This window comes from Mesocricetus auratus, unplaced genomic scaffold (genome assembly GCF_017639785.1).
Source record: "Mesocricetus auratus isolate SY011 unplaced genomic scaffold, BCM_Maur_2.0 Super-Scaffold_100031, whole genome shotgun sequence".
Taxonomy (NCBI): domain Eukaryota; kingdom Metazoa; phylum Chordata; class Mammalia; order Rodentia; family Cricetidae; genus Mesocricetus; species Mesocricetus auratus.
This window is the reverse complement of record NW_024429212.1, coordinates 12,908,665-12,922,772: the sequence shown is the minus strand read 5'-3', so window position 1 is coordinate 12,922,772 and position 14,108 is coordinate 12,908,665. Positions and strand designations below refer to the sequence as shown.

General features: G+C 38.9%; 1 protein-coding gene across 1 annotated transcript; it reads right to left on the bottom strand.

Annotated features, from left to right (window-relative positions):
- Window positions 1-7,892: 7,892 nt before the first annotated feature.
- Window positions 7,893-8,974, bottom strand: LOC121135131 (protein tyrosine phosphatase type IVA 1-like). The gene has a single exon (XM_040733481.1). It carries the CDS (start codon window positions 8,424-8,426, stop codon window positions 7,905-7,907), a length of 522 nt encoding a protein of 173 aa, XP_040589415.1. The 5' UTR covers window positions 8,427-8,974; the 3' UTR covers window positions 7,893-7,904.
- Between the last annotated feature and the right edge of the window lie 5,134 nt (window positions 8,975-14,108).

Below are 14,108 nucleotides of genomic sequence, written 5' to 3'. Positions count from 1 at the left end.
TTCTTACTTGGACACCATGAGCTCAGCTCCATGATCAATCTTGCTGATTTCGTCAGTTCTCTCTTGGCAATCTCAAATCATAAACGCTTACAGCAGCTGTAGCTGATCCTCATATGCAAAACTGTGTCTACATCTAAGTTATACATTTTCTGCCTGGGGTGCTTTGCGGAAGAAACATGTCCTGCTTGGGATACTCAGTTTCTTACGCTAAAGGAGTAGAGTAGAGGCTGCACTGAGAGTCTTTAAGCTTCTACATTGCGCCTGACTCATCACTTTCTGATCACGCCCATTGGACTAACCGCTGGCCACCCAAAGCAATGCGTAATTCTGCTGTACTGAATTGAAGGAAAAGGTAGTGAATATTTTGAATGAATAATGCAATTTATTGTATCTGACTTCTCCGCTATGCACACAGCAGATTGAGGGACACCGTGTCTTTCTCCATTTTTCCCTACCTGTCTAGCTAGTGTGCTTCTGTCTCTCTTTCTAGATCTTCCTTTTTCCTCTCAGAATATCAGTGTATTCTACCATGCATTCTTGGCGCTACTTTCTGTCTCCACCCTGAAACTCTGGTGACCTCATCCAGCAAGGATTTAATTACCATCACTGTGTTGATAAGTCTAATTTATCTTTTAAGTCCTGACCTCTCTTTGGGCTCCAACTATCTTATGTTATCTTCACTTGGGATTCTAATGTATGGCTCTCAAATACAGTATTTCCAAATTGGGATTTCTGATTCCTATTTGTGTCTGCCCTGCCTGGCAACATTCCCTGTTGCAGAACATGGTACCATTCTCCACCCAGTTACTCAATCAGTATTCTAGGTTGCCTCCCTTTCCTTCCTACACAGAACCCATCAGCCACACATGTTAAGTCTTTCAGATAAGTTCCCACATACCCACATACCCAAGTTGTGCATGCCAGCACACTGACTTGAGTACCATTTACCTCCCACCTTGAACCAAGCAATAATAATAAAGTAGCTGGTTTTTATATTCTGTTTCTTTTCTCCTTATAGTTCACACTTCATGTACTAGTCCAAATGATCTCACAAGAACATAGACCCCTTCATTTCCTAACCATTTAATACTGCATTTAGGAAAAAAATCACAACATCCAGACACCTTATAACCTGACACTTACTTGTTCATTGTGCTGAACTGGGTAGTATTCCCCATATTAATTCCCACCTAGAATTCTCTTCGGAAATAGGGTCGTCAAAGATATAACTATGTCACCATGAGGTTGGACTTCATTAGCATGCTTTAAATCCATCACATCTGGTGTAGCCATAAAGAGACAAACAAATAAAGGAGAGTCATGAAGAAAGCTTTGTGCAAATAAAGGTACATGATAGAGAGATGCAATTATTAGGCCAGGAGCTCTGGAGATCACAGACATGAAAAAAAAAAAAACAAGAGTGATATACTGAGTAAGGTAGTTTGAATGTAGTTAGCTCACATAAAATCTCATAGGGAGTGGTGCTTTTAGGAAGTATGGCTTTGTTGGAGTGGTGTGGCCTGGTTGGCAAAGTGTGTCCCTGTGGGGGTGGGCTTTGAGATTTCTATGCTCAGGAGACCACTCAGTGTCTTGCTCCACTTCCTGCTGCCTTCTGATCAAGATGTAGCCAACACTATGTCTGCCTGCAGGCCACACGCTCCCCACCGTGACGATAATGGACTGGATCTCAGAACTGGAAGTCACCACCTCGATGAAACGTTTCCTTTATAACAGTTGCTGTGGTCATGGTGTCTTTGCACAGCAATAAAAGCCCTAAGTCAGACACCAAGTCTCCCTCAGAACTTCCAGAAGGAGACAAGTCTGCTAGCAATTTAATTTCTAAGCCATGAGGAAATATATCCCTAATTATTCCTTTTGACTTTTCTTCCACAGACAGAGGATTAGAACTGGAAATCTGCATGCCAGGAAAATATTTAGGTTTGAGCTGTATGTACCACACTTATGCCTCCGTTTTATACTACTTATTCTATGTAAGTTTGTTACAGCAGCCCTGATAATCCAACAAAAGATTTCTTGGCTCATCCTTCCCTTCATGAAGTGCTGTCAAGTGTCTTTCCCCCTACAACCCAGTCTTCTTCGGGGCCTTTGAACCTCATCTTCTCTTTGTGTCCTCCACTTTCCTAGGATTCCATCCTTCCCGGATCATAAGCCTCCACTCCTCCTTATGCATTCATGTTCTATGTGTTTTAATTTGAACATATTTAGAAGGTGTTGACATCATGTATTCTTGTCATCTATTTCCATACATAGGAAATCTCCCTGTAAGAGAGGCGTTTGTATCTGAGGCCTCAGTGGTACAGAAAATAGGACAAGTTTCTGTATGATTGACAACACACTAGACTAGATTGGTTTCCATCACCCCAATTCATGTCTACTTGGAACCCCAGAAAGAGACCCTGTTAATGATAGTCTTAAAGGATGTTTAATTCCACCTCAGGGGAAATTTTTGAGAATACTAAGAGTTCATTCATTGACTGAAATTCACTCTATGTTTTCTTCTCTTAAAAAAAAACAAAGCTAAAACAACAACAAAAACTGGCAGCAAAAACTTTGTCTTTGCATTGTCATAGGGAACGGCCCATGCCCTTCACAGAGGTGACTTTTCAGGTGAGTTATCTGCCACTTCCAGAGTTCATACATTAGAAGAAATGCTGTTAGAAAGGATACAGTTCTCACATGGTTCCCAAACTGTGAAGTGACTGATAATTCTCTAAGTTAGATTAGAAGTCCAGATAGGAGAAGCCTGCCCTGAGAATGGTGTGACAGCCTTCCAGGTGAGCTTTTCAACATAGATCTCTCTAATAACACAGAGTTCTGATGATAATGGATAGCCACGTGGTTCTGAAGGTGGGCTTGACCACACGATAATATCCCTAGTACCTAGTCAGAAAAATGGAAATGAAGCAATTTGAATGTTCTTTGTAGTTTGCAAAAGCATAGCTCTGTGGTTAACATTAACCAGGTAAGCAGCTTAGAGTACTCACTTCACATGGCTGCGACGTTGCTTTCCAGGAGTTCCTAAAACATTGGAACCAAGAGTCCCTTCATGTGTGTGAGTATCAAAACAGAGCGACCCCTGGTAGGTACAGATTAGTGTCCTACATCTCAAGAATTAAAAAATGGAAGTATACCTGTTTTGAGCGGACACATCTGAGGTCCCTGAGAGCAAGACCTAGAAAATGACAAATGAGGCCCATGAGAAGGCGTGTATTATCAGGTATATTTCCATGTGAATAACATGTACCCTTTCCCACTGCCAAGAACCCCAGTGTCTGCAGATGCTAACCATCCATTAACGTGCTAAACCTCTGTGACATCCAAGTTCACAGGTTCTAATAAACTACTTAAGACCCAGCCTGAGTGAAGTTCTTTGCATTGCTGTCCGTCTTAGGTACCTTTAAGTTGCTGTGTCAAGATGCCATGACCAAGACAACCTATAAAAGAAGGCATTTAATTGGGGGTGGGCGGGGCTTATGGTTCTCTAAGAGTCCATGACCACCATGATGGGAGGCATGGCGGCATGCAGGCAGGGCCTGGTTTTTGAGCAGAAGCTGAGAATTTAGGTATGGAGAGAGCAACACTGAGGCACAGAGAGTGGGGAGAGGGGGAGGTAAAGAAAGTTCTGACTTTGGAGTGATCTTTGGAAACCTCAAAGACCACACCCTGTGGCAACCCTCCCTGCAAAAGGCCACACTTCCATAAGCCTTCCAAAGTGGTTTTACCAACTGGGGACAAAGCATTCGAACAGACAAGCCTATGGGGGTGTGTATTCTCATTCAAACCATAGATATGTCCTGGAGTGCAGGTTGCTTATGGCCCACAATCACACAACAGAATAATATGGACATGAGGAGAATGGAAGAGGGGGAAGACTGAGGTTGAGAATACGGGGGGCTGTGTGAACAATTAGGTACAATAGCAAATCCTCCATGACAGGGAATTTTTTCATCAGATTTTAAAAGTGGAACATGTAAAAATGCATAATTCTCTTTCATTATAAATCTGCCTCCACTAGGGACCCCCATGATGGAAGCCGGGTAACACACAGTCTCTCAGGGCTGCTACATAAAGGAACTCTGCTCCCCAACCTGGAATAGAAGGCAGCCCTTCAGGCAATAAGCCTTGTGAGGGAATGCTGCCTTCGCCCTCTCTCTCCCCAGTCGCCTTACCAATTCTCTTGATTATTTACTTCACATTCTATCTCAAAAAAAATGAGCTAAAGCAAACTTAAATTATACAGCTGAACTTAAAGTAAGTAATGCTATTTCTTAAAACCTTTTAATGAAAAAGAAAGTATGTCTTTGAGAGCTATGAACCAAGCCAAAGGCCAGATGCACACGGGTTAATTTTGGTTTCATTTGTGCCCTTGTCAGTTTCTTCAGACAGTGTGTTATTTATTAATCTATTTATTTTTATAGTTGTTGGTGTGTACCTCATTCCTATTCTTGATTTTGTTTTTTGAAATATTTCATCACTGGTGCATGAAAATGCTTCTAATTCTATGTATTCACATTGCATACTGTAACCTTTGTTGATTATCTTTATCAGTGTTCACCTAAAAGGTTAAAACCCTAAGGTTAAGTTTTCAGCACAATCATATGCACATAAAGGCAATATAATCATACATGTACTCACATACAGGAATATGTCCCTATGTTACTATGATTACTGCTTCTTATTTTTATTAAAGTGCTGCTTTAGTAGTAAAGCTGGTAGGTTGTAGTGATGATAATGATATCAGTAAAACATTGACTACAAAGGTATTTCAAGTATTCTGTGCTCTGCTAATTAGTTGTCTGCATAGAGAAGCGTAGAGATGGAAAATCACTAAACCCACATCAATAGGTATAGCTGGAAATGACAACATTGAAATTTCAGAGTATCGCTGGGTGTTGGTGGTGCATGCCTTTAATCCCAGCACTCGGGAGGCAGAGGCTGGCCTGGTATGTAGAGCAAGTTCCAGGACAGGCTCCAAAGCTACGTAAAGAAACCCTGTCTCAAAAAAACCAAAAAAAAATGATTTCAGAGTATCACAACTTTTGAAGTAAAGTAGAGACTGTCCTCAAACCATGGTTATAACAACAACACGAAAGATCATGGATGACACAGATCTTTTTACTTTGCCAATTTATTTCATGAAATTGATCCAGTGATCTTCATGTAATTTAAGATACAATAAATCATAATTTGGAATACTCCATGCATTTGGCCAAATTCACATGTATTAACCCCAAATTGTGACTTTAACCTTGAGTTTTAGTTGCACCTCTGTTTTAGATCAGAAAGGGTCACACATTTCACTTTGGTTTGAATCTGGACTAGGCTTGTACTTCTATTCTATACCATGGTATCATCTAGAGATCCACATATTCAAACATGAAAACTTACCATCCCCAGCCAAAATTAAAAAAAAAAAGAAAATGTACTAAATGAGATATTTTGGCTTGGGTTGAAACTGGATCCTCTTTCTTCACTTAAATGTTTCTATGTTTCTGAGCTTCATCTGTTGTAAATTAAATAATGCATTTGTAAGAACGAAGAAAAGCAAAAATCATTTCCTCTCAAGAAATTAGTGTTGTCAACTGAACTTTCTGACCTGTTCATAAACCACCTTGACCCCATTCATTCTCCTGCCTGTGTCACGGACTCCCCAGACACTGACTTGCTCACAAGCCATCCTGAAGTCGGAGAGTCCTGGGGCTTTTTTGAGTCACCTCCTCATGCTTTGTACACGTGATCCATATTGCTGGATTTCAAACTGACATTTCATCGTGTGTCCCACCAAGCGTTACCTTAGTCTGTGACTCACTGATGTCAGTTGCAAGTTACCTCAGAGCTGAATTATTTCATATTGGCTGCATGTGCATGTAGCTTTTGCTCTCATAAGTTTTCTCAGTTTGCTCCAGCAATTCACAAGGTCCAGATGGAAATGAACACATTGAACACTTAAGTGCAAATGTTTGCATTGTTTGTGCAGGAAGCAGGACTCATTTCGTTGCACACAGTAAAGGTTGTTTTCCTTTCTGTTAGAAGATCCAAATGAAATAAAATCTTGGCCTCTCTGTTCCCCTGCAGTAGTTAAGCTGAGGCAGCAGATACTTTGGTTTTAATTATTTATGGATGAGCAATGAGAAAAGCCTGCCAAAGGTAGCAGAGGAAAACTAATAGCTGGCATTGCGCATCTGACCTTGAATCCAGCTGATTGAAATTAATTACCCCAAGTTTTAAAATCACAGCCTATTCTATGGGTGGGAATGTCCTTTCCGGGTGATAACGAATAGCCCCACTGTCTTACTGTGTACACTGCTTATCAAAAGTATTTATGTCACAGTATTTGACACATTTAATCTTGGCAGAAGAATAATCTTAATTTGTTTTATTTTTCTCTCTAGTCTTTTGCATATTGTGTTATACTGATTTTAGCCTATGACTTTCTATTTTAAGGTCAGTGTTACTATATGGAATGATTTTTATAAAACCAGCTCAGTTTAGAGCTGACCTCTAAAATACATTGCTAGCCAGAGGTAGAACTAGATTGGCTCATGTCTCCTCTTGCATGGACAGTAGTGTGTACTGAATGAGATCATCTAGAAAAGGAAATTTATTTTTGTTCTTTTTTTTTCAGTGACAAACGCATTTCATTCTTTATTTAGATGTTGAAGCTCTTGCACTAAGTTTTTACAAGCTGGTGAACACTGACAAATTATTTCTCCCACAGAACTATAACCACACATTCCCAGACAGTATAAATATATGGTTGAACTAACATTAACACACATCACCATTTTATCGATTACATAATAAAACAAATGATCAAGTATCCAATTATTAAGTTACATAGCTGAAAAGGCATATAAAATATGTCTACTCAGTTTGTCAGCAGATCCCACGTCTTTTTTTTTTTTGAGGTTGGGAAGAGAAGGGGAAAACCATAATTCAAGCAAGTTGGAAAACAACTTCTGATAGGTATGAAAAAAAACCAGAATTTCAGAAATTTTGATTAAGAATTGGTTAGCTACAACAATGTATCTCTACCTTTAAAAAATTTTACTAAATTAAAGAGCATATTCTACATGTTCTGCACAAGACAAAGGCAACATTATACTAAAAATATTTAATAGCCTCCTCCCATTTTTTTTATCAGGCCCTCCCTGTTAAGTTGCACCTTTGAGTGCAAACATTAAATTAACTATAAGGCTTTTTGTCTGGAGACATTATTGAAGATATGTGCTTCTGTAACAAAGTCGATTTTCAAATGGAGGTTTCCCATAACAGCACAAAACAATATAAAGACATTAAATAATCCACACAAGACTTGCTAAAAAAATTTGATGGCTAATCAAACCTGATGTTTACTGGTATGTGTGGGAGATGTAAACATAGTGTGAGCAGGCAGATAACGACAAAAGCCCTGCAGTGTTTGAAATGATTGAAGGAATACACCATGGAAGGTCTAGAGTGTTCTTAGTTCCTGGAATTTTGGTTCTGTACGATGCTAAAAATATATAGGTATTGTGCTGGGTATTTTGGCACCTAAATCATTCTAAATTCCTTATACACTAATACTCTGGCACAGGAGTATATTTAAGGACATAACTCAATACCGTGTTTTAGGAAAGGTCAATTGGTACAAGTAAAAGCACATTTTAAATGCTGGCCAGCAAAGATCTTTTGCTAAGTATCCAAACGTGTTGATCATAACTCAAATATAAGGTTTCAATTCTGTCAAGCTTGTGGCCAGGTAAAACAGGTTTTTCAATATTACTGTAGAAGCTTCAGTAGACTTATACAATAAGCCACCATGTTGGCTAGCAAATTATGTATGACAAATCAGGTCCCATCTGAGTTCCACTCCCAAGGCGATGGTATCAGGCACCCCAGTTTTATTGAATACCACAGTTGTTTCTATGCCCATTGGAATCCTTGAAGCGCAGCCGCATTTTAGGATGGTACTTCTCCAGATACAAAAGTTGCTTGCTGTTAAAAGCTCCTCGCCACTTTTGTCTTATGAATTGTACTGCATCTTCATATTTCATTCCACCTTCAACTAATGCTAGGGCAACAAGCACTGGAGCTCTGCCAAGGCCTGCAACACAATGGACAGCAATACAGCAGCCAGGTTCTTCATGAAACTTGATCTTTACAAGACTTAACCAGTCATCTACAATCTGGTTGGATGGTGGTGCACCATCATCAGAAGGCCAGTCAAGAATATGAATGCCTTCTTTCTCCACAAGAGTAGTGTCGTAAGTTGCTTCACATACTCTTACTATTGTGGTAACTCTATACTTCTTAAGTTCCTCTATAAATTTGTTTAAGGTCGCATTGGTTGGATTGTGTGTAATAAGGAATCTCATGTTCTTGTATGTGACTTCCACAGGAGCAGGGCGGTTCATTCGAGCCATGTTAAGTTAGTTTTTAAAAAACACCCAGTAGGGTTATGAAAGAATTAAAAAATTGAATACAGAAATGACGCAAAAAAAATAAAAAACAAACAAAAAAAACCCCAAACAACCTGAAGTCTACTTCAATATTCAATATATACTCCACTTGAAATTCTCAGTGCTTTGAGTATGAAATTGGGAGAAATGGGCAATGAAATGAACCTCCTAACAAGAAGCAGTGATTCTTCAATCCAGTAATACTGAGGCAATACAAAGGAAGTGCACTGAGGTTTACCCCATCCAGGTCTGAGCTCTTGTAAAATGCTCTTGCAGATTTCAATACAACACGTCTGTGTCCAGGTTATCCACTCTTATGGGGGCTTCTTGGTGGAGTAGTAAAGAATTTCTACAGTTCACTTGTCTGCATAGAGGTCGTGCTGTGCCTGGCAGTAATCTCCACTGCCCTTCAGAAACTCCATAAATGTGTGACCAAGAACACCACAGAACTGAGGAATATGTCTACTCATTGAAGATTGTGGCCTAATCATACAGCCGGTCCCGAGGCGGCGGCGGCGGCGGCGATGCAGGCGGCAGGGGCACCAGACGACCATGCAGTGAGCTGCCCGAGGAGCGTCCTATTTTTGTTCTTGCTAACTCTAATTAGTCTTTTAAGGAAAGGGTATCTGGTAAGAATGGATATGGTACTAACTCATGAAAAAAAACAACTTAAGCTACGGAGGCTCAGACTGTTTGTTTTTATGCATTTAAACCTTAACCAGGATGTTGCCATCAGCATTCCAGGTGCAGTTTTCTGCGGTCTCTGGGACAGTACATGCTTGGGAACACATCATTTGCAGCTAGGGCAAAGTTCCACAAGAGCAACTTTACTTACAGAGAAATGAAAAGCCCCACACTGGAATGCCAAATGAATCCATGTATAATAAACAATAATTAAACAGGGATTATTAGGGTGGCACATTTACAGTGTGAGAGTTGAAGCCCTGTCAACACCTTATAAAGCCCAGAAAGTAATTCAGAGGAAACATTTGCTCTGGACTGAAGAACAAGGTTTTATTCTTGGGAAGAGAAGGAGATTTGCTATTAGTCTCTTTTGGTCTTCATTACTTAACACAGATTTTCCAGGGTTCAAGGTCATGTAGTATTGTGGAGTCTGAGACTGTTCTTGGTGGAACTTTTCTCATATCCATCTTGTTCTTGTTTACACGTTTCATTAAAAAATATAAGTAACCGAATATTTTGATTTAGGTCAAAATTGCAAACAAGATGATAGCCTTAGAGTATCTTCTTGGGAGATGAGACTTGTTCATCCTTGTCTTTGTCATCTGTTATTTCTCTTTTGATTTATTCTTCAATATACTGGCATTGTGCATTATGCCAGCTGATCACTGTGGCACAGTCAGGAGTAATTATACTTCTTCTGACATTCAGCATTCACTCAAAAACTCCCACACTTTCTCAAGAACCTTGCTGAAGTTCAGCTCTTTTCAGGTTTATCTTTTTGGAGCTGACTTGAATGAAAATTAACCTGAGATGAATTAATGAACAAGAAGTAGGAAGACAGCTTTCTGTTCAATATGCTAACATATGTTTCATGTTCAAGAAACATTAAATATTTTATTTCTTGTATTTATTTATTTATTTGTGTGTGTGTGTATGTGTGTGCACGCACATGTGTGTGTGTGTGTTGAGGAGCATGCATGTGCCATGGCACATGTATGAAGATCAGAAGACAACTTTCAGAAATTGGTTTTCTCCTTCTATCATGTGAATCCTGTAGGTTAAAGTCAAGTCATCAGGATTGAAGTCAAACATATTTACCCATTATCCAACAGTGTATAAAGTTTAGAAAAAAAAGAACAGAAAGCAAACTAACAAACAAACAAAATCCTAGTGACTACAGAGGAAGGAGTAAGTATATCAATGTGTCACACTCCTTACTCTTTTGAAGAAAAGCTCTTTATTTTTTCCTGTGTATTTTACCCTCATATCAAACTTACCCTATGTTCTTAGAGCAACAACTCACTTCAACAGGGACAAATGGAGGCAATCAGATTTGAGAAGGAAGACTATGTTGCCATAAACAACTTTCTTGATTTGCGCCTGAAACCTACGTATCTTTTCCTCATGAAAATATGACTTACGTAAGGAACAGATGCAAATGAGTCAAAATACCAATTAATTTGTGTTTGTCTTGTGCCTCTTATGTGCCAGAGATGTTTTATGAAGCAGAACTAAAAGTGAACAGGTGAGACAGAAAATCTGTCTTCAAATAGCCTTTAGTTAGGGAGGCCATTTACCTCTGAATTTATTATTTCAAAGCCCACAGCATCCCCTCTTAACTAAAGCTGAATTACTGGCCTTGGGTATAAAAATACTTAAGTACATAAAGGCAGAATATGCTTTGTGATGTTAATCCATTATAAACTCCTGTGTATATGTCAATAAAGCACTATTGGCCAATAGGAAGCAAGATAGGTGGGACTAGGAGTCCAGGAGGACTCTGGGTAGGAGAAACACAGGGAATCAAGATGTAACCGCCAGAGGGATAAGACGGCCAGAAACTTCTCCGGTAAGAGAAATACTTAGATTAACAATTATGGGTTAAATACTTAAGTCAGAGCTAGCCAGTAAGAAACAAGCAAGGGCAACAGCTTCATAATTAATACAGCATCTTGTGTGTTATTTGGGGCTGCAACGTGGAAGAGCCCAGGTGACTGGGAGGGGGGGTTACCAAGCTGCTGCCAAGGAAAAGGCTTCTCTCTACAATAAACTTTGGGACTCAATCTCTATGTAGTCTTTTCTAGACTTGAAAATTGGGGTATTTCTCAGGAACAAGAAGAGTTAAGTATATGGCCTGTGCAGAGAGATGTATGGTAAGCTTCTAACTGCATCTCTCAGACAGGTTATTTTTGTTTAACCTCATGCAGGGAAGCTGACAGTATCTTTAAAAACAGGAAAGAAGCTCATCATGTGAGTTCAGGGGTGATGGAGACTTAGCCTCCGTCTGCAAATTTATAGAGACTGAAAATAATTCCCAACCCTCTGGGAAATGAATGAACTTTCAGTTCCAGGAGTCCCGGGGTGAAAGACAAAGAGAGGATACCCTTAGAAATGAGGTAGGGATGCCTCAAGCCAGTGCACAGGAGACTCAACGGTTTTGGATAAACGGGCTTAAGACATAAATAATTCCCTGATTTTTTCGTTCTGTATTAAATTGAATATTTATAGACCAATACATATTTGTGGACCATTTGTTAAAACTTTATTACCTCAAATACGTAATTTTTCCTGATTTCTAATGTGGTAACATTTATCTGCTTTTCTTTCATTTTGTTTTGGATATTCCTTCCCACCCTCAATAGTTCTGAGTGGATATCTTCAGATTTCCTACAATATAACACATTTATCAGAATTTTCAGTTAGGATATAGAAAAGAATTCTGATGTCATCTCTTCAAGCTCTCTTAAAATAAAAGTAGTATGGGTTGCTTGAGATAATAGTCTTTAACTCAAGAGTGTCACGTGTACCATTTAACGAGAGTTATTCACATGAAGACCTGGTGGTCATTGTTCTTACATGGAAATCAGGAGGATCTTATGTGCAAACCTAAATTTGGTGAGTTACTGCCTTCATTTCTTTACCTGTCACTGTGATAAAATGTGACGGAGGTCACCTAAAGGAGAAAGATTGATGCTGGCTCACAGTTCAGATGTAAAGTCGGTCACGGTGGGACATTCAGTGTGGCAAGAGCTTGAAGCAGCTGGTAACATCTTATCTAGGATCGAGCAGAGGGAAATGAACGCAGTCATGTTTGCTTTCTGTTTTATAAATTCAGCATCCCACCCACAGAATGCAACCACTTTCAGTGAGTGGGTCTTCTCCCTTCAATTAACTTCAGATAACCCCTCACGGGCATGCCCAGAAGTCTATCTTTCAGGTTATTCTAGACTCTATCAAATTGACAGTTAACACTAACCTTATCAAGTACAAATTGTGTAACTGTCCTATGTTTCTCTTGTACCTGGGCATATTCTGATGCAGTTTCTCATTTCTCAGCTAAGCAACCGCATGTGTTCCTACCTTAACATGCCAGAGAGCTCACTCCTTCAATTTACCTGAACCAATGATTCCCAGGACGTAAGTAAATAAGTATAAATAAAAATGAGCAATACTGTCTATTTTTTAACCAAAAGATAATATAAATCTTAATAACACATTTTTTAGATTTTAAATAAATCACCAATTTTTTTTCTGTTTCTTGAACCTAGACCTGTATGTTAAAATATTATAGACTTCTGGTTGTATTGCTATGTGTTTACATGCCTCTAAGGTGGAATTTATAGCACAATCTATTATAGTTTCCTGGTCACAATAAGGATGCTATAATGCGTTGGGGGTGTCTAAAGAAATTTTGAGAAATATTAAGAAAGACATTAATTTCTCAGTTGTCTTTGATACAAAATGTATCATATTCCTGAAGTGACAATATCCTTTCATACATTAATTATCCATCATCCATCCATCCATAGATGCATTCATATCTCTACTATTCTACTTATATGACATTTCTTCTTGAGTGGCTAGCAATATAACCTAAGTTGAACTGTTTATGATCTCATTAAAAGAAAACACAAAGCACAACAAACAGAAAAAAATAATCAACAGTCAAAACCAGTCAGATATCAATCATAATTTACTCAAACCAGGCATCTAATACAAAATGCCAAGGCTCAAGTCATGCCTCTACAGCAGTGGTTCTCAACCTTCCTAATGCTGTAATCCTTAAATGTGGTTCCTCATGCTGTGGTGAGCTCCAACCACAAAAATATTTTTTTGCTGCTTCATAGCTGTAATTTTGCTAGTTGTGAATTATAATGTAAGTAATATCTGATATGCAGGATATTTGATATGAGACCCCCCAACACACATATACAAAGGGGTTACAACCTACAGGTTGGGAACCACTGCTCTACAACTTTCTAGCTATATAGCTTTGGACAAGTTTCTAGGCATCAGCTCTCTCAATTGTAGTAGGTTAAGAAGGCATGCTGTGCTTGGGAAACACTGAGAAAAGCACATGACTCAACCTATTTGATTTTTATTGAAAGTGCAAAGGCTGAGAAAGGACTAAGAAAGATACCATATATTCGAAGGGTTTCAAATGTAAACTGTTGATTGTAGGAGATAAGAGTTAAGATAAGATTGTGGATACAGGTGTTACCTAATAAACAAGGCTAAGGTACAGAAATCAAGGGCAATTTAGAAAAGGCTGTTTGAGGTGACTGAGTTAGGAGAGATAGGGGAAGCTGGGTTACAAACCAACTTGATATCATGTCACCCTGAGGTATTTTTCCTTAAGGTATATGGATGCTTTTTAAGAGCAAATAACTCCTGTGTCTTACAGTGTTCACTTGAATTCATCTTATTGCATTTTATATGTGACACACATAAAACATTGTGCAAGCTCCATATATATAGAAAGCTAACTATAAATAGATATCATAACCAAGTAAAACTTATAAATTAAAAACAGAGTCACTGAAGTATTATAATTCAGAGTTTGGTATGTACTACTTTGTTTTCTGATTAAAACGTTTTTGAAATGAACAGTCTTGTCTGGGGCTTGTCTGCACTAAACGTGACATGTACCATGACACCCCTTTCAGTTTAAAGCAGAAAGAA